A 21,689-nucleotide genomic window follows, 5' to 3' on the forward strand; every position below is an offset into this window, starting at 1 on the left:
GTGACGTGCAAACAAAATAACTAAAACGTTTGAACGTTACAAATTTTTTCCGCAACATTTAGTGACAGTTCTCACAAACCGTCACAGAAAAAGCCTTTGAGTGACGGTTTGGAGACCGTCACTAGAAAGCATATTTGTTGCAGTGGAATTAAATATGGAAAATTCTTGGGGCTGATGGATTTTGGTGAGTAGGAATCCCAACAGGGTTTTAAGGTTCTTTAGTTATAATTTGTGGTTGAAAATAATATATGTGGGCTTCAACTTATCTCCATACATGATAAGGACACCTAATTTAATGACAAATACAAGAGATAAACCTTAAGATGAATCACAATTTTGTCGACTTAATTCCGATTGAGGATCAGGCTTGACGTGCTGTGCCCTCCCTTACAAGTTTATATGACGTACGTCTTCCGCCAAAAAATAGAAGAGGACAATGTCTCCCATTCCTTCAATGTGAGCTGCGATAATAGCCATTGAGTCGGCACAAAGCGAGTATTGCATATTTATTACATCATAGGATCCAACAAAATTCACGAGATCAATTTGTTTTCATGGACCCATTCAATGAATGGGAGATATCAATCTGTGGCATTTCTAAGGACAATAGTATTAGATACCAATAATGTCAGCCCACGTGGGTCGGCAACTCAGGCCCTAACTTGAAAGCACCCCCAATGCTCAAACAATATGTTCAGACTTAAAACGTAAATTTCAGGAAAAAGAAAAAAGAAAAAAGAAAGAAAAAAAAGAAAGAAAAGAAAGGTCGATTAGTATAAAAGATAAGAAGATCTTGCCTAAAATAAAATTAACTTGGAACGATACAAGCTGGCCAAAACAAGATTATTCATGGTTTATATATATGGGAAAGATGGCATAAATTTTAGTCCAAAACTAATGTTACAAAGAGTTCATAAAATTTTCAAACAAACTGATAGATATAAGAGATGAAACTGGCAAAATACCTTTGCAAAACATAGCAACGACGTTCCAACGAAAAAGTTCATAAAACGTACGGTAAATAAATAATGGTAGTCTTAATTATACACCATTCATAATTTACATCTATCACAATAGTTTTCCTCTTTCTTTTTACATCAAACGTATATAATTAAGGCCCTCTTTTCCTTCTGATCTTTTCTTTGAATCAGTCCTACTAATTAATTTGAGCTGATCGTGGCTAGCTAGCTAGTTCCGAGTTACAGTTGCTTATCATCAAATCCCCATATCATCCAAACATACAAGGGCATATTAGGCCTTGTTTGGTTGCACATGAAATTATATGAAATTAGATGAATAAAATATTAGTAAAGTATTATTTTTGTCTTAAGATTTGAAAAGGTTGAATTGTTTATTATATTTTATATGAGAGTTTAAAAAAATTATAATAATTATATGAGATAGTTTATGTAACCAAACGAGGCTCGAGTCGTTTTACTAGGCCTACCATGAAGGGTCTTGATCTAGACATTTAAACATTTCGATAATTAGTTGAGATAAAAGCTTGGTCTGCAAAGATATCATATATATCTATATATATGTATGAATAAATCTATAAATTAACGTGGTTTAATGTAGTATTTTAGATTATAAAGTCATTTTTGTTATGAAAGATCTAACATATTATATCAAAGTTTAGTTTAGTAAAAAGGTTTTGTAGACCTATTATTAATCTTCTTTGATCAAACTCTCCCATGAGCTGTAGAGTTTTTAGATCTAGAACTTTATGCAATTTTGTTTTAGAAATAAATATTATAGTATGAGTTACTTGAAAAAAACTGCATCACCCTTAAGTTAGGTACCTCATATTCTAAAAGGTGATTAACCAAAACCTTCAACTTAGCTGATTTTTGGGTTAAGATTGTTTTTAGTTGCAGCATACAATAATACGTGTACGCGTTTTTCAATGATATTAGAGGTGCCTACAAATATTGCGGGTAAGAAATAGAGTTTTCTATAGCAATATGTACGGTAGACATGTTTGGTAAATTGTTTAATGTTTGGTAAAATTGTATCTAAAAACGCTTTGAAGTTAGTTACGCCATCTTTTTAAAAATGGACTGTTGTCTATACGGGCTTTACAGAAAAAACCTCTAGTTGGTGCTTTTTTATATTAAAAAATATAGACTTTTAGATTCATCATACATATCATTTTTTTTCTTTAAATGTACTTTTGGGCTGTTAACTGTAATTTTTAAACTTTCAAACTTAAATCCAAATAGGCAATAAATATAAAGATAATACTATAAAAATTAATAAATACAAAGTTCTTCAAGTTCGTACGATCTGTTTTTTAATATAAATTGTGTCGTTTAATTATTGATCATGATTTTGTGTTCATAAACAATTAATTTAATTAATGAATCAACCCAAAAATCCTTAATTTCAGTAGGCTACTTGAATAATAATTTTTTTTTTTAATTTACCGTCCTACATATTGATCATGATGCTCACGAAACAACCTCGGCCCAAAACAGAAAATCTCTTTTCGTTGGTAGAAAGCTCGCTACTCGCTAATGCTATAAAATGCAATTTAGATAAAGAGGTGAGGTGAAATGTTTTTAAATAAAAATTAAAAATAAAAAAAAAATATTTTTTATAATATTAGTATTATTTTACAGCATTCCAATTCTCCCTCACTTGAAAACGTGGGCACGTTTTTCCAAAGTTTTTTGTCCAATTCTTCCGCGATTCACATTTTACAAAAGTCAAGAAATGAAATGGACTTGATGGATCTTTTCATACCACTTAGCGGCGATAAAAGGAGATCCACTCAAGAGTTTCAGAACAATTGTATTCATTCTTGCTTGCTTCTTACACGTATAGGCTTATGGCGAGACTGATTCCACCTTAACAGGTACTTTTCTTTAAAATTTATAATATATTGTTTGATAAATTTATTTAAACTTTAAGTTTCATTTCTTTGTAAATCTTATTTACATCCCAAAAACACTCGCTCACTTTTTTTCTATAAAAAGTTCTAAGTTTTGCTACCAGTAATTATTAATGGAAGAATTATATATATAGTTTGTGGGGTTTGTAATAGTTGTGAGTTTTTACTGTTTATTTTGGACGTTGTATCAGCGACAGGCTTCAAGTATGAGTGCTCAACGCGGTGGGCGTCAGCCGGAGAATCCGGGGAGGTTAGCGTTTACTGATCTTTCATTTCTTGTATATATAGTTGTAACTATTGTAATTTTGATATGATCATGATCATCATTTCGTATTGCTAGAAGTCTAGAATTAAGGCATATATTACATAGTACGTACTACAAGGAGGTGATGCATGCGATAAAAGAATAAAAAATATACTTTCATGGTTAATTGTTTTCTCAAGGCATGCATATTGCATATACATACTCGATTCTACATCATGTCTATCGTAAGCGAAATATAACAACATTATTATATCCATCTTTTTCGATATATGTGTGTGTATATATATATATATATATATAAACATCCATCAAAACGTATTTGATTAGGGTTAGTACGTACATGATAAAGTCAAACAAAGTTTAACATAAAACAAAATTTGTACATGATCTACATACTCCCAGAGGTCAAAACATCTTCTAGTTGATTTTCGATATATAAATATATATATATATATATAATTAAATAGCCAGCTGCCAAGCTGTGTGGGAGCTTTTTAAAATGAGTATATAATGATATACCTATGATTTTTTTACAATTATTTTATTGCGCATTATCAATGAACTATTAATGTAATTATGACACTTTGTTTAATATAACAAAACTACCATCCATTTTATTTAGAGTTGTAAATTAGTTAAAACAAGATTATAAGAGGATAACTTTCCTTCCAAAGTTCTTCTTTTTGCACATGTTGCACAAGAGGGAAAAAAAAAAAAAAAAACACTTGAGAAAATTTTCGACGGCGTTTCTTTGGTTGTAAAAAGGGGGAAGATAGAATAATAATGTGCTCAGATGACCGATGAAAACTTCTTTTAGAAGAATAACTAGACTACTTTTCCAATGCTTAATTAACACCTTTAAAACATCAAATGTTAAAAGAGAGAGCCTCCAGGCCCGGTCAGGTGTTTCTCCTCATTTAACACTCGTAAATTACAAGCTGCCAAGTAGTAGATACAACAAAATACAATTTAAACTCACACACAGGTGAATTTTTTTATTTTTTTTATTTATTTTTTTTTTTTTTACAGCTCTTTCCCCTTATATATCTCTCTCCCCCTCCCTTCCCCCACCCACCCCGTCACCTGCAATCTCCCCCCACCCTCTCTCTCTCTCTTTCTCTCTCTCCCCTTCTAGAATACGATCTCTCCCTCGCATAACTGCAAATTGAAACTTAATAAATTAGAGTGGCAGTTGTTGAATCTAAGGGCTGGTGGAAATAAGAAAACAAAAACCAAAATCCCACATTTTCTCACCATCCAAACATAAATGCATTTTCTTAGTATCGAAACAAAACTTTAAAGACAACAAAATCAGACTAAAAAAAGGCCATGTTTGTCTCCTTCAATTTTACCCATCTCGACAGATTCCATCCTCATCTTTCTCTCACCATTGAAACGATTATGCTCCAACCATGGAAAAGACCGTGAAAATCAACTTCATCATGAATGAGGAAACTTCTAGCAATTTTTCCTCTGCACATACCACACAAATGCATGCCGAAGGAAACTACTATCACTAATTCTCTACAATGTTCCTTTTCCTTAGAATTATTAGCTAGATTGCTGCCTGTCAAGAAGATATATATTACCTATACAAGTACTGGAGGACAAGAGAGAGAGTGGAGGTATGATCCTCCAGCTTGAGGAGAGAGAATAGAGAAAGAAAAAGAATCAGAGAGATTGAGGGGACTCACTTTTTTCCTGAGGAGAGAGAAAGGGAAGGAAGAGAGGGGGGCACGAAGGACATGGATTTCGGCTTACTGTTGAGAAAGAGAGAGAGAGTGGAGAAAGAGGGAATAAAGAAGAGAGAAGGGAGAAGAGAGAGATGGAAAATGGACTTGCACCCATTGTAAATTCAATAAGTCCATCACGTGTTACAATTTTACTGACGGGTGTAAAAGTGAAATGGACACCTAACAAGTTTTAAGTTATTCCCATGTTAAAATAATTTTTAAGATTATCTACCTACAATGGTAAACCCTTTCAACAAAATATAATTTTTTTTTCCTTTTTTTTTTTTTTGAGTGAAACGATACCTATATTATTGTTTTGGTTGAGAAAAGCATGAAGTGAATTATTAAGTAAATGGTACTTAAATAGAAACGATACCTATATTTTTTTCCACCTCATGCACATGATTTTTCTTTTGACTCACAAGTACTCATTCTTCATTAATTAACGCGCGGCTGTTTTTTATACTTTCCAAATAGGTCAAGAGATGAGAATCGTTTTCTATAAAATATTCTCAGCTGAAACAAACACAACGTACTTTTCCTAGCATTATGCAATTTTTCGTGTGAAATGAGTGTTTGGACAATATTTAGGAAAATTTCTTTGTTTTTCTCTATTTCAGCAACGCTTCAAAGAGTAAACACAATAGCTAGCAATATGGCTGGTAACCCCTTTAAGATCGTACGCAGAGCTTAGTTACAACTTGCTGGGAAATAATCTTTTAGCTCTAGTACGAATTACTTTTGTCTTATAATCTCATAATTAATACCTAGATATAATCTTATAAGTAGTGCATCTAAATTCACATAAATTATGTCCCGATCCCTATCCGTATTAAATTAAGGTAAATAAAATTACTCTCTTAATTATCCTATTTGATCTGTAGACCATCTACTTGTAGACATATCCGTATTTTCATTTATCTCAAAATATTATAAATAAAACGAACAAGTTGATTTGATGTTTAGAACAGAAGTCTAATGACTAGGGTTGTAATTCATGAATCGAGTCATTAATGAATAGCCCGATCTACGTACTTAAGATGATTCATTCAATAAATAAACCAAGCTTGATAAAACTTTATTAGACATTATTTAAATGTGTATAAACTCTCTTCGGCTCGAATAATTTCGTATTTATAAATTTTTAAAGTATTACTCTTGAAATTATAATGAGAAGATTTCAAATATGTAAAATGATAATACAAAATTATGCACTTAAAACGATAAATATTGCTTATTGACTATAAATACAAGTCTTTATATAGATATGCATGAATGCATGATATAGAAACGCACGCTATGAATATATTTATAAAATCCAAAATTGGTTTTTCGAATTTAATAGATAAGGTCCAAACATTTTACTATATGATGATTTATTGCAAATATAAGATCTATCAGTTTAAATTTTATTATAAGTTCGTACGTAAATATTGATGAGCTAACAAATTATTAATATGACAAAACTTATAAATAGGTCATGATTGATCTTGAATATAAAATATAATTCGATATATCCCAAACTCGACTGATATTTATTTAAAGTGTCATACTATATATAATTATTTTTGTATATTTTTTACATATTTCATTGATATCTTTAAAAATTAGAATATAATAATTACTAATTACTAATTATTTAACAATTAGTGATCGAAGTAAGTACGTGGTAGTCATCTTTAATTTTTTTTTTTTGATAACCAGTAACTTCATTAAAACTACCAATACATCAAATGTTATCAAACCATAAAGAATGGTGAACAAAAGAAGGAATCTGATCCCACCAAACATTAATATCCTCAATATTCCATGCATGTCTAGCTAAAGAATGAGCTACCCCATTCCCCATTCTATTAACATGTATTACTTGTACTTCCTGAAAACGCAGCATAAGATGATTAATATCAGCAAACAAGTTCCCAGCACTAGCATACGAAGCTTCAGAGGACTGCAATTCTTGAACTACATTAAGACAATCAGTTTCTATAATTAGTTTCGGAATACCAAGTGGAAGACAAAGTTGTATTCCTCTCAAAATAGCAATAGCTTCAATAGTTGCTGCCCCGTCCACCTCCATCTCAATTTTGCTTGCAGCCATCAGTATTGCTCCATTGGTATCCTGTAATACAACACCAATGCCAGCTTTCCTTTGATCCGCAAAGATAGCTCCATCAACATTAACTTTGAGAAACCCCTCTGGTGGAGCTTGCCACTTAATTAGCTGTTGTAATTGCTGCCTTGATGTAGCATCTCGAACATCTTTATAAGCCTTGCAGATTTATATGGCATGTTCAGCAGCGTGCAAAGGTTGGATGATATTCTGCTCCATTTGCATTTGATTTCGTCTATACCATAAGCTCCAGCAGAGGACAAAGAAAAAAGTGAATTCTTCCTCACTACCTTGAAGCTGGATCCTTCGGACAGTTTGAAGAAAGGTGAAAGATGAGTTAAACACCTTGAATAAAGGGAAATATTTCTGCCAAACAATTTGATTAGTAGAACAGATTAACAAAGCATGATTAAGATCTTCCTCATTATCCAAACAAAAGCAACATAAAGATTCCTCCACCACCTTTTTCCTCCGTAGATTCACAAGAGTGGGCAAAATATCCTTACAACCTCTCCAAGCAAACATTTTGATCTTCCTTGGAACTTTCATATGCCAAATTTTCTTCCAAAGATGACTATCTTGTACCTGCATAGAAGTTTCCCCATTGCTGCAAGTCATGGTGTTATGGATCAATTTGTATGCACTTTTTACGGTGAATCTGCCATTTGCTTCCCTATCCCATATCCACCTATCAATACAAGGAGTTGATGATAGTCGAATTTTTAGTATCTCCTCCGCTGTTCTTGGATTAAAGAGAGCTCTAATATGCTGTTCCTTCCATGTTCTGGTTGGCATATCAATTACACTATCCACTGTTGCTGCTTCATCAAATTCTGAATTAGTGTTTATGTCCAATTCTGGCTGTAAAGTTCGAGGTCCAGGTAACCAAGCATCCTTCCAGATTTTCACCATTTCACCATTTCCTACCCGCCACCTACATCCCTTCATCAACCATTTCCTTACTTCAAAAATTCCTTTCCATGCATAAGAAGGGTTATTTCCTAAAGATGCTTCAAAAAAAGAACAATTGGGATAGTATTTGGCCTTGAAAAGTCTTTGTAGGAGTGAATGCTCAGGTTGCAAGAGTCGCCACCCTTGCTTAGCTAATAAAGACATGTTGAAAAAATGTAGATCACGGAATCCCATCCCACCTCTAAATTTGGTCACGCATAAATTTTTCCAACTTGTCTAATGGATCTTCCGCTCCTCATTTCTTTGTCCCCACCAGAACCTCGCCATCATTCTTTCTAAATCTTGGCATAAGGTCAAAGGTAATTTAAAGCAGCTCATAGAGTAAGTAGGTATAGATAAAGCAACTGCTTTGATAAGGATCTCTCTCCCCCCTTGAGATAGGAGTTTCTGTTTCCAGCTTTGTAGCTTTGACCAAACTCTTGTCTTGATACCTTCAAAAGATCTATATTTAGACCTCCCCATGAAACTTGGCAATCCTAAATATTTATCATATTGCTGAAAAGTCCTAATACCCCATAACTGCAATAACTCACGCTGCTTATTGGCATCTACATTCTGAAACTAAAAGATTATGAAACAAGATTATGAAACTAAAAGAGAGTAGTTGCATTAAAAAATTAAAAGCTTTTTCTTTCGGCAAAGTACTCTCAAATAAAACAGAAAATTTATTTTTAAGTCATTGTTTGCACATTCAGTATACTACCGTTGATGTGAAAGCTTTTCACATTAACACCCCGACGTATGGGTAGCAAAACAAATTAACATGATGGTTCTTAATTAATTTGTTATTTCTGCTCAGTGGTCAGGACACCGAGGGGCAATGCTGTTTTACGAAGACTTCAAGACGAAACGTAATTACAGCAATTACCAGGAAAAATCTAAACTCAAATGGGAAGTTCCTTAAAATCTGGAATGCAATACTTCTGGCATCGTGTGTGTATGCAATAGCGGTGGACCCTTTGTTCTTCTTCGTTCTTGTGATCAACGAAGACAAAAAGTGCCTACAGTTTCACAACAAAATATATTTCATAGCTATTGCTTTGCGATCGGTTGCGGATTTGATATCTCTTGCCAATATCATTTTTGAAATCCGTACATCTTATCTTGACAAAAAGAAAGCTGAACTTGGAGAAATTGAAATGGTTGGAAATGCGAAGAGGTATTTGAGGACTTACTTCCTAGTTGATGTTCTGGCAATTCTTCCTCTCCCACAGGTAATTAATTAAGGAGACTTTTTTGCTTCTAAATTCATTAATTAATTTGCTCCATTTTTTATTATTTTTATTTTTGAGGAGGATCATGATGTCTATATAAACCTCTCTTTCCATTAAAGGGTGTCGTTTTATTTTCTTTTTATATAACTTATATTATATTTACTTTCATTTACATTAATCATCAAATTGTAACGCTAATTTTCTTGAGATTGTTTTATGTCTCTTTATATAAATACATATATATATATATATGTATATAAATATATACTTTTGTTGCACAAATCATGAAAACTTTAATGGCTTCCCAAGTATACCATATTTTGTATTAATTACTATTACACGGTACTACTTATTGCTTATTAAATGAAATATACTTAAGACGTGCTATGCTAGTTGATCTTGAAAACACTCGTTCTTACCTTTCAGGTCTTATTTCGAATATTCATCTTTAGAGAAATGAGAAGCTCAAAATATTCAGGTATAAGGAAAATCCTCAATGCTCTTATCCTTCTCCAATATGTGCCAAGAGCTCTCCGAATTTATGGGTCATGGGAGAAATTTAGCCTGACCAACAAGAAACTTGATCAAGATCAACGGTTTAAATGCCTATTTAATCTCACTCTATACACCCTTGCCGCTCAAGTAAGTTGATTACCAATTTCATACTCATTTTATGCCACCTAAATATTTTTATTGTTTATCTAGTTTTACTTTGGCGAGTCTCACATTAAGTTTTAAATGTACGTAGGTGTCAATTCATGAATAAACATTGACAAATTACATGCATGCATTTCACACACATATATGTAATACTTCTGTGTCAATGTATTATGTATAGATATATTTTATGCTTATAACCTGTGAACAACCTGCAATTTTGCGTGGACCCTTATGGTTTGAAATTCTTTTGTACACCCATTCCTTTTAGGTACCGCAGTGAAAATTTGTGTGGAAAAACGTTAACTCGACACTAGTTAAACCTAGAAAAAAATAAGAGCACAACCTACTTAAGCACTAGAAATTGCTTACTCTGACATAGGATCTTACTAAGGAAATGAGTGAAAAGAATAGAGAAAAGAATGGTGCTAATGAACTTGAAGACAAGTAATAAAAGAGAATTAATTTTATTTTCGTCAATATATGTTTCAAGTGTTCGAGAGAGCCTAGTTATAATTGAATAAAGCCTATGAAATAAAAGCAATACAATTCCACACGTATTAGAAAATATTATAGAATATTCACATTATATATGAACATATATTAGAATAACTTTTTAAGAATATTATGGGAAAAGTTGATCTTATTATAGAAATTAAGTACAGACTAGCACCCACTCAAAATCAAGTTAGCTTCTCGAGATGGTGAAACTAACTAATTGAGTTTGTACTCAACAAAATCACCTGCAAGCTGACCCAGTAGGCGGATTAGATTTCGCAAACATGTTAGCTAATTAAATTTTTTCAAAAGAGATCGAGGCCATGGAGATCATGCAAAACATCTTGCATAAGGTACTGATGATTACCGAAATAGCAAGCTATTTCGATACATTTGACACTCCTATGACGTTCATCATATGATCAATTTGTTTGGCAATACAATTGTCACAATGGATAAGAGAACTAGTCACCTACACAAAACCCTTGACTATTAGAAGTCGTTGTTACTATAATATAGCTCGGATGAGGTAATAGTCATAAGTCGATATGTGAGGAGTATGAGAACAAGTGAAGTAGAAATAAGGAGATCGAATTGTACATGTTGAAAACTGAAAAGTTGGAGGAGAACTGGATGCTGCTATGAAGGTGTGAGATGTGAGGCATTAATGATGCTTTAAATTGTAAAGGAAGATTAAAAGAAAATACATTGTCGTGAATAGTACACACTACATAGTTGCCTTGGTAAGTAAATACACATGAATTCTATATACGAATGAATTGATCTACTTAGTTTTAAGTTTGAAACTTCAAAAGGGATACAATATGATAACAAGCTAAATTATGCAGATGCATGTTTAGTTTAATCTTTATCTCCGAGTATGACATGTAATCTATATTTTATTGTGAGATGTCTAAAATGAAATCCTTATTATCATGTTAGGTCAATGGGTGCTCTTGTAACTCCGGTCCTTAGCCATACGTGTTGAATTATATATATAGATATAGATATAGATATAGATATACTTGCTTGTTGATATAGAACTTACTGATCAAATTATTCGTCATAGCTCTCTCTAATTTCAATAACATGGTATTTTTTCTTAAATCATGTTATGGATGGCTTTATCCTATATGTTGAGACAAATGGCACTAGCATCTAGTTTCAATCCATTTCCCACAAGTTGTTGTCATCTATTCTCATGGGTTTTGTAATGCCCGTCCTTGTGGTGGGACTTCTAGAAATAATTTTAGAAAAATAAGATGGGAATTACTGACCATTTTAAAACTTTTTTCACTTTCCTTTCCAGTATATGAAAGGTTTTATATTTAAAATAAAAACCTACTCTACAAGTTAAAAGTGAGTTTTGCAGTAGAATACATTAAATTAAAATAAAAGTCATTTTACAAAATTTCCATTACATTTGTTTTCATGAAAATCCGCCTAGGATGTTGTCGCTCTTCCTTTGGAGTCATGTCTATCCAGATGCCTCTTCCTCACTTTTTCCCTGGGTGAGGCATACATAAAAACTAATACAAGTCGAATACTTATAAGCATTACTTTATACAATTAAAGTATACTAACATAAGTTTTCAGTCATGCATTCACATTCATATTATACGTAATTTACTTTATATAACCATACATGTCATTTGAAAACTTTAGAAGATGGATTTTTTCTTTAAAAACAAATTTCCTTTCATAAAACACTTCCCACACCTCATACGTTCATTTTGAAAGAGCTAAATGATCACACAACATTCATTTTAATTGTTATCACTTTTCTTTGGCCAGTACACATTGTTACATCCCGAGTGTTGGGGTTAGCGGTCTTCTTTTAAACCTCACTCCATCTGTGGCTGCGGGTTAGGAATCCCTTAGTCGAGGGTTAACACTGGGTGCATCACCAGTACTACTTATCCAGCATTGTAATCTATCCCTCTTTTGGTACCCATTCATTTAGTCTTGGCCGTTACATATTTTCATACATTAAAACATTCATTTATTTTCATTCATTTTCTTTTCATTCTTTTCATTATTTTCATTCATCAGTCCATTCATTTCATAAAACATCATTTCATAACATAAAGCATAAACATCATTATTTTATTTAATGGAACATAAATACAATAAATACTACCTATATATCATCCATTCACATGTATACAACTTAATACTTTGGGTGCATAAATAGGGGTTACCAAAGAAGGTCATATATACATATACCTTTGAACATTAATACTTAAGATAGTTTTATAAAATGTCATTTCATTTCCTTCATTGCATAAAAGAATATTTTTCATAAAAACTTTTCATTTTCATGTCATATCATTTAGAAAACTCTTGAAGAGTATAAACATAATACTTACTTGGACTCCATGCCATTCTCATATCATACAATCCATTCATGTGTGTACGTGTCAGATGACAACCTACATGCATATATATCTTGACGTTATCCTTGTTCTCAAGTGCATAATTTGAACCAACCTAATTACACATCTCAACCTTAGCCAAGCACTTCCTCATATCTCAAGTGTACGGCTAAATTAACTAGAAGGATACTGTACTTGTAACATTATCACGTTCTCAAAATCATCGACTGTTACTACTACCTTTCCTTTCCTCTTTAAATCAAAGTGTTACTTTCTCAAACTAGTAGATCAATTATTTCGCACTCTCTTTTATTAGTCTATGTTACTTTGACACCACATTTGCATAAGTTTTCAAACCATTGACTAACAGATTTGTGGATCTTTTATATAGGTACTAGGTGCCTTTTGGTACTTTTTTGCCGTCGATCAAGAGATGGCTTGTTGGCAAATAGCCTGCGAAAAACATATTGGATGTATACACAGTTCGTTCAGTTGTGATAGCGGTTTAAGAAATTACACCTTTATAAATGATTATTGCCCAATTAATCATGAAACAAAAAATTTGATCTCCTATGATTTCGGAATATTCGATGAAGCCATTCAGTTGGGTATTTTGGCGTCCACAGATATTCCACGAAAGATGGTGCATTGTTTTTGGTGGGGCTTGCGAAATTTGAGGTTTGATCATTTGTTGCAACTCTTTGTAATTCCACAAGATGGAGCTATTCCACTGTTGTTTTTATTAATTAGTGCTTGTTATTAGTAAACATATAACATGCGAAATGATAAAAAGACTTTAACTAAATTAAGTAGCTGTAAGAACTCTATTACTTTGTTACATGTCTTATATGCTTCAATTCTATAAAGTAAAGCACACAGGATATTGTTTGATGAAACATTGTTTCTCTCACACGAAGAATTTTATTGCATGCATATATATAGTTAGAATCTGATCACATGCATATATAGTTACGTAGGCAAGCAATTGGTAGCGACTATAATATAAGATTGCATAAGATGGCGTACGTACGTGCTTACCATTAATTATCAGAAGTACTTGATCTAGTTTCATTTGGATCTCTCTTTTTCATTTTTTTATTTAGTCGGATTATATATACTTGTGTTTTTTAAAATTTATATGGGCAATTTGGACTTTTTAAAGGAGAAACGGGTACAAACCATACAATGATGATAGGGCTAATTCTTTAATTCCTTAAAGTCAAAAATACAAAATAATTTTTAATTATAATTTGATGCTTTATATAAAAACATAATGAAATAATAATAATTAAAAATATTATTGAGCTATTTTTTTTCTTTTTATATTTATTTACAATTTTTCATTTTATATTTATATACATAGATACACAAATATTCTATCTCAATTGCAAATTAAACATGTTTTATAGACAACTGTCATTGCTTGCATTATATATGGTCTGTGTTTGATATTGTCTTGTCGGTGCCCGTGGTTTCTGATTATTGTTGCTCCAAATTTTGCAGTTCTTCTGGTCAAAACCTCCAAGCAAGTGGCCGGTTCTGGGAAACCTTATTCGCAGTTTGGATTTCCATCTTTGGCCTGCTACTGTTTTTGTATTTCATTGGTAATTTGCGGGTTGGTCATGCTCAAAGTCCTTTGAGAGACTTAATTATTTTACTTTTTTATTCAATATTTCTTACTTTAATGATTAAACTCTTATTCAATATTTCTTACTTTTTGTTAGATCTATAATATTCTTTAAGTTATTACTGCTTCATGAGTTCGCATAATACAATTTTTGTTCAACCGCGTACCACGCAAACTTATTTCTCTGTCCAACTCTTGTATACCGAGTCCATAATTTTGATAACTTATCCCCAAAAAAAAAAAATTTTTTTGATAACTTATAGTTTTCCTATTTCACTTTGTTAGTCTATGAATAGGAGTCACATTACTTGAGTGAAACTCTTGTATAACCTTAACCTCTTATATAAGACTACAATAAAGGTCTATTTGGGATTGCTGTATGAATCATGAAAAAGTACTTAAATAGTTTTAAAATTTTCTTGATGAAAAAATTAGATTGTTTGGTTGTTTACTTTTCCTCAAACGTAATTTTTTAAATAATGTGGAACGTAATTCAAATTTTAATAGTAAAACTTATAATTACTTAAATTATAAGCTATAAACCCTAAAGCTATAAGCTATTTTTCTTACCGCAATCCCTAACATACAATGAGTCACATTAACATATTCACTTATTAATTACTATAAAAGTACTGTGGATTGCATATTAAGGTTTCAAAATATTTATTGAATATTTTTTATTTTATTGTCTATCAATTAAGCTTTTGGGTAAACTATATATTAACATTTCAATAAGATTTGATGAACTAAATTTGTTTTGTTGCAGATGTGTATGCAGGAGAAGTAGTTAATACAACTGCAGCAAAAATCTGGAATTAAAAATATAAAAGAACTGGAGACAGTATATCGAAAGATGAAGATAAATATCGCCGAGATTAAAAGAAAAACACGCAGTTGGATGATCAGACACAATCTCCCTCCTACAATTAAAAGAAACATCAATGTCTACTTGAGCAAAATTGAAGAAACAGGGAAGGAAGTTGATATGGAGAATACTCTACCGATCGATTGGCTTGATCCCGGTACTAAGAAAACGATTAAAGCTCATCTTTGCTTACCCCTGCTGGAAAAAGTGAGTGATCATCTCTCTCTTGTTGTGTCGTTAATTATTCTCCCCCTCACCTCACCCATCTGATCTTTTGGATAGGGCCTAAAAGGAGGCAGTTTAGTTGAAAGTTTTATTTACTTTAGTTAATCTTCATTGGGTGAAATGTGAAAGAAAACATAACATGAAAAAAAAAAAAACACCCAGGATTTCTCCACGCATATGTATAAATATCTAACAAAATTCCAGAAATCGTTCCTCTACCTTGAAAGAAAAATTCTAGAAAGTTATTTTCTCCAGAAAAATACAAATTAACTCATCAAAGACCTAACAAATTTAGGAAAAAAAAATTCATGGTCCCTCTAGAGAATCTAACAATTAATATATATATATATATAGAGAGAGGAGAGAGAGAGAGAGAGAGAGAGAGAGAGAGAGAGAGAGAGAGAGAGAGAGATAGAGAGAGAGAGAGAGAGAGAGAGAGAGAGAGAGAGAGAGATTGTCCCCAATTAAAATCTTTAGATCCAATTGTTGACGACGTGTTTCGTACACCTAAGGGTCAGGTTCTTAGTGGTCTGGGCCTTCGGTTTCTTGGGCCTGTGATAACAAAGAAAGAGTTGGAAAGGGCAGCCCTGAGACAAGTTAGCAGTAATCTTCTAGGATTTCATGAAGTAGGAAATAGAGCAAGTAAAATATTAGGTTGGAAGGATTCGATCCCTTTACCTGAAGGCCGGGAGTCCCTATATACCCAACCCCAAGGGCCAGAAGGCCATACCCGACAACTTGGGGGGAAGGGATGTCCTCTTGAAACTCCTGCCATATTGCCTTTAATGCGGCATGGCCCTCTAGGTTAAGTCATTAATGAGGCATGATTGTTTGGTAAACTCATTTAATGTGGTGTGATCTCCTAGTGCTGCTTTGGAGTCCTGTCCCTTCTCTTTGGTGCATTTCCCTCCCTTTCCATTGGTTTGGCTTCGTGCACTCCCTGTGTAACATCCCATTCTGACCCGAATAGGCATGCCCATCTTACTTGGGTCGTAGGTCCTATGCGGGTCGCTAAGAGACTCTATGGGCATGGGGGAGGTTTGTCGAGCCCTTTAGGGTGCCGGGGACCCTCCTGATGTTTGGTCAGGGACAATCGTCATGCGCCTGAGACCCTGGGGAAAGAATCCCCCCAATAGTTACCCCAGCAATTCTCATCAGACTAGGCCAATGGGAATTTCATTGCTTTTGTTAAATAATGCTTGTCGCTTCTACCTGGTCAATTGAGTGAAAGCACGTGTGGTCTAATCTTTCTATGTGTCCTATCTTGGTTCTCCTGTTGCGGTTCTCAATGTGGCTCTCGGGGACTTAATGTCGATGCTAGATGACAACTGTTCCATCTTTTCCACAATGATGACTGTCAGATGTTCTCTTTCCTTCATGGCCATGTATATGTGCAAGCTTTAAATCCTTCTCCCCCTTTTTGTACTTGTAGCATGTTAAGAGCTGATCGTTACCAACATAGCTTGTTCCACACTCTCACTGCCTTCCTCTCATTCCTTTTGCTTTGCCTTTACTCCTTTTCATTCCCTCTCATTCCTTTTGCTTTGCCTTTACTCCTTTTCATTCTCCATCTCTCACTGAATTCTCATTGTCCAAATGGTGGCCTTGAAATCTACCAAAACTGGGATTTTTTAGTGTCGTCTTGAGGCTGGTTCATCGAAGCTGGGCTACGTGGGATGCTTTTATCGCTCTAATGCCTCTCCAGAGTTCCTCCAATCCTTGGCTTTGACCTATCGTTTCCCGAACATAGTGGTTTTTGAAGCCCCATTGCCACGTGTGAGGGCTATTGGTGTCGATTAGTCAACGTCTCGCGTTGCTTTAGAGGAATGAATGCCCTGGTTGTATTGGAGCTGAGATATCGTATGGTTTCCAATTAGACCTGAAAATTGTTCTTTGTGTTTGGCCATGGGTGGGAGTTCACGGTTAGTCACATTGGTCGTGCTGAGTTCCCCACTAGGGCTTCATGGGGGTTGTACTTGGTGACAAGGCCGTGTGCCCAACCGCTAAGCCCGATGAGTTGCACTGTTTTGCGATCGTTTGGGATTAAGTGACTCGTAATCCTCTTCTTGTCCATCTGGAGGTTATCCTTGGGGAGCATAATCTTGCCGCCTTTCTTCCTCCAGTGGGCCACATTGTTCCTTCTACCCGCGGCATCTTCATCCGCCTGTGGGATGACCTTGCATTCCCGAAGACCATTGGCGCCAGTCGCCATGGTGTCATGGTGCCTACGCAACCCCTCACTCCTCCGCAAGGAGGACTCAGCACATTGAGGATTGAGAGTTCACGAATTTTGGTTCACCCGCCTGCCACCTTCTCCCAGGGCTTTAGTTGTGGAACCTATTGCAATCCCTAGCTTGAGGGACCCAGGCACTCTTGCGGAGTTGCAGGTTGCATCTCGGAGAGGGAACTTAGTCCAAATGCATTTTGGGGGCACTCTTATGGATAGGGTGCCTCATCAAACCCGAGTGGTTCCACCACCCCCAGAGTTGAATGCAGAGATATCTCCTTCACTGGTGTCTACCGCTCGATCCTTGGCTGAGCCTTTTGAGTCCAAGGATGTCTCAAGCCATCATGTGGTGGATTTGGAGTTTGCCGAAAGGGGCACTTTTGCCCAAAGATCTCCTCGAGAGGGAGTCACTGCAGGTGACACTTTGCCTGTTGTTGCTACTGCTCGGCCGTCAGCGAACACAAATGTTGGCGCTACCAAAGACAACCAGTTGGCAACCAAGCCTGCTATTCCTACCTCATCGAGTCCTGGGAAAGTCACAGCGGTAGCTAGGAATTCCAGGAAGGGAAGCCGGTGTAGCCCTGAGGGTGAGGAAAGGTCGTCATCTCTCGCCTTTGCCCCCTATTGGTGACTGAGGGTGCTCCTGCTTCTTCCAGTCGTAAGCCATGTGAGGTGGTCCCAGATGAATCTAGGGGAGGCTGGGTGGACTCACACTTTTCGGAAGATGCAGATGAGGCTACCCTTGTTTTTTCCCTACTTGAGGGCAGAACTTGGCAAGGGGAGGCCCTAGAACGAGCATCTAGGCCGCTGTAGAAGCTTCTCTTAGAGGTCTCTTCTTGTCCTATGCTTTTTCCTTAGCTACGCTTTCTTTCTTCCTATTTATCCTGCACTTTTCTTCTAACCTTTGAGTTTGCAGGTGGTTGAATGGTTGGTCAAGCGTATTGTGAGTGCCATGAGGCGGTTGAGAAGGAGAACCTAGAACTTTGGTCCATGGTGAAGATGACTCTTCATTAAGCCACTAGAGAGATGGAGGATAGAAGCTGCTTGGAGACGGAGCTGGCTATGACTAGAGAGTGGGTTGTGAAGTCCCAAGAGTCATGAAGCAAGCTTTGGGAGTCACTGGACCTAGCACATGCAGAGAATGAAAGGCTAAGGGGATTAAGGGGTTTTGATGCCCAGTGGCTCAAAATGTTGGAGGAGGAATGCTCAACCTTATCGGCTATTGTAGAGGACCGAGAAGCCTTGTTGTCTGCAACCAGAATCTGGGAGGATATGGCGCTGGCTGAGTTGGGAGTAGCCCACAAGAGGATAACCGCCTAGGGTGTGGTCATCTAGGATCTGTGGAGTGACTTATCGTAGGTGCAAGAGGTCGCCACTTGGTATAGCGAAAAGCTAGGGAGGGCCCCCTTTGTTCGAGATGAAGCTTGGTCTCATATGTACCTTGAGGGCCTTGAAAGTATGCACAACTACATCATCATGAACCCTCAAGAAAGTTCTGAAGCGTTGGAGGCGCACTTCACTTGCGGGTCGGTGATTTTAAAGACCTCGAGCCTAATCCAGCTGGTCTTAATCATGTCAGTGAGATTGGGTAGGTGATGATTCTAGACGTGTTTCTTTCGGGGGATGATGATCCTCCCAATCTTCCTTCCAAGGGTGATGCTGGTGTTGATTTTGTGGGAGGTAGCCTTGAAGGGTTGAGGCTGACCTTGCTGAGCCTAGGTCAGAGATAGGTCCTCCCGAGGAGGGCCCTACTGACCCTGAGGGAAACTCAAGGGCTTTTCGGGATTGATCCTGCTTGGTGCGATTGTTGTGTTTCTTCTTTCTTCTTTTCATTCTCTCTCTCTTTCCTTTTTCTTTGGTTTCTTTTTAACACAGTTCGTCCGTCTGCCCATCATGGAGGTTTCCTTTGTATTCCATCCTTTTGATTTCCCAGCCATACACTGGCTTTTGGCTTCCCAATGAGATTGGTTCAGTAGTCGATGTTCCATTCGTGAATCTACATGGATCTTGGGTAGTTGGCTATTAATGTATATCCATTAGTCTTCCTGTATTGATGGCATTGGATAACACTCACCGTGTGCGTCAATAGATTCGTGCTGGGCTTTTCGCGAGATTCGCATTGGGTTTGGTGAGGCTCTGAGATGCGTATGCTTCCTGAATCTTGGGGAACGAATTGACGCTCCTTGCCTATATATAGTCCCTCCTTGCCTTTGCCATTGGCCATCAGATCTTCCTTCCTACTTCTCAAGCATTTCAAAGCTTCACTTCCTTATGTGCTGAGCCGTAGTTGGCTGCTCTTGACTCCAAGGTTCTTTTGGCCTTAGGCCAACCTTTTTGCATTGCATCCTGTAGTGGGCTTTTGTTGGGATAGACATATGGTAGTTTCTTGAGCCTTTTGGAGGATGTCTTTCCAAAAATAGTGTCACCCCTCGTTGCTATGAGGTGTGTTGTGAAGGTAGTGCACCCCAAACCTTGCAATTGCCCTGTTTGATGGTTTTTCCTACTTCAAAACTCCTCGTTTGCATTGCATCCTGCCTCGTTCGCATGACCAGGATGAAGCATAGCTTCTCACTCAGGCCTGGTAGGCAAATGGACTTATGATGGCCTGGACCTGCTGCCGCTGGCCAGTGGAGGAGAAAGAGGGGGCCTTTGTCCCGACGAGGGGGTTTCTTTCAACTCAAGCTCTTCCCTGCCCCGCAGTCTTTGATTTGGGTGGTGACCACGGGACCTGCTGCCGTTGGCCAGGGGAGGAGAAAGAGGGGGCCTTTGTCCCGACGAGGGGGTTTCTTTCAACTCAAGCTCTTCCCTGCCCCGCAGTCTTTGATTTGGGTGGTGACCACGGGGGTTCAGCCTCTATTTGCTACTTCCACATGGGGCCCAGCTTGTGCAGGAGTGGTTTTTACTGAGGCTAGTTTCCCTATTTGGTTGTCCTTGATAGTTGTTGGCTTCAGTTGCATAGGTTGGTCTCACGCTCCTGTCTTCACCTCCTCCAACAGTTTGGGAGGGTTCTCCTCAGGCGATCCCATCGGTGTCATCTTTTTCTACTAACGATACCATAGGGCACCCCGCCAAGCCTGACTCCGTTTGCAGATTACTCTAACTCTTTCTCTCTGCATGGTTTCTTGTGAAGATGTTGTATTCTTCCATTTTGTAGTTGTTCCGACAGTTGATGAATAAAGTGTTCTTTTGTTGATGCCATTAACATTATTGCTACTGTCTAGTTTACTTGTTTGCTTTTTGCACGAACCCCTTATAAGCGGCAGTATATTAATTTCTCGTTGAGGCTTAGCTCCCTTCTTTTATTTCGCGAAGTGGCCAATCCTGTGCTATGAGAGTGACTCCAAATGTTTGGCGGTACCATTCTAAGTATAATGGCCTTTTCACCCGTTTACCTTAGTGAGGGTTGAGTACTTAGGTTGAACTAGGCTGACTTAAGCATCTGGTGATGTTTGTGTATACGGCAAGCCTTGGCCAGAAACCACTTAGCAACTTAAGCCATGTTTGCCTGCATTCCTCAATGGGCATGGCGCAACATGTAGGGTCAGGTTTGTTTATAACTCATAATGGAGGTTGTGTGGTGTGCATGACCAAGCACACCTCATTGACCCTCGTGCTTTGGCGAGAGGGGTCTGAGTTGTATGTAAGACAAGGCTCCCCCATAACTTCTTTGTGGATGTTGAGAGGTGTGTAAGCCTAGCTCCCCTTGTTGACCCTCACGTTTGGCGAGAGGGATTGAGCAGTAAGTAAGACTGAGCTTACCCATAACTCCTTTGTTGAGGTCAAGAAGGGTGTAAGCCTAGCTCGCCTCGTTGACCCTTACATTTGGCAAGAGGGGTCGAGTGGTATGTTAGATCAAGTTCACCCATAACTCCTGTGCGGAGGTCGAGAGGTGCATAAACCTAACTCACCACATTGACCAATGTGTTTGGTGAGAGGGGTCGAGTGGTATGTAAGACCGAGCTCAATCATAACGTCTTTGTGGAGGTTGAGAGGCTCGTAAGCCTAGTTCACCTCGTTGAACCTTGCGT

At 36.6% G+C, this 21,689-nt stretch overlaps 1 protein-coding gene across 1 annotated transcript; it reads left to right on the top strand.

Annotated features, from left to right (window-relative positions):
* The first annotated feature begins 3,067 nt into the window (after positions 1–3,067).
* On the top strand, positions 3,068–10,101 carry LOC122302293 (cyclic nucleotide-gated ion channel 1-like). The gene is made up of 3 exons (XM_043113488.1): positions 3,068–3,143; positions 8,773–9,187; positions 9,614–10,101. Exons 1-3 carry the CDS (start codon positions 3,100–3,102, stop codon positions 9,836–9,838), a joined length of 684 nt encoding a protein of 227 aa, XP_042969422.1. The 5' UTR covers positions 3,068–3,099; the 3' UTR covers positions 9,839–10,101.
* Positions 10,102–21,689: the final 11,588 nt, after the last annotated feature.

The sequence above is a fragment of the Carya illinoinensis genome, chromosome 1 (genome assembly GCF_018687715.1).
Source record: "Carya illinoinensis cultivar Pawnee chromosome 1, C.illinoinensisPawnee_v1, whole genome shotgun sequence".
NCBI lineage: Eukaryota > Viridiplantae > Streptophyta > Magnoliopsida > Fagales > Juglandaceae > Carya > Carya illinoinensis.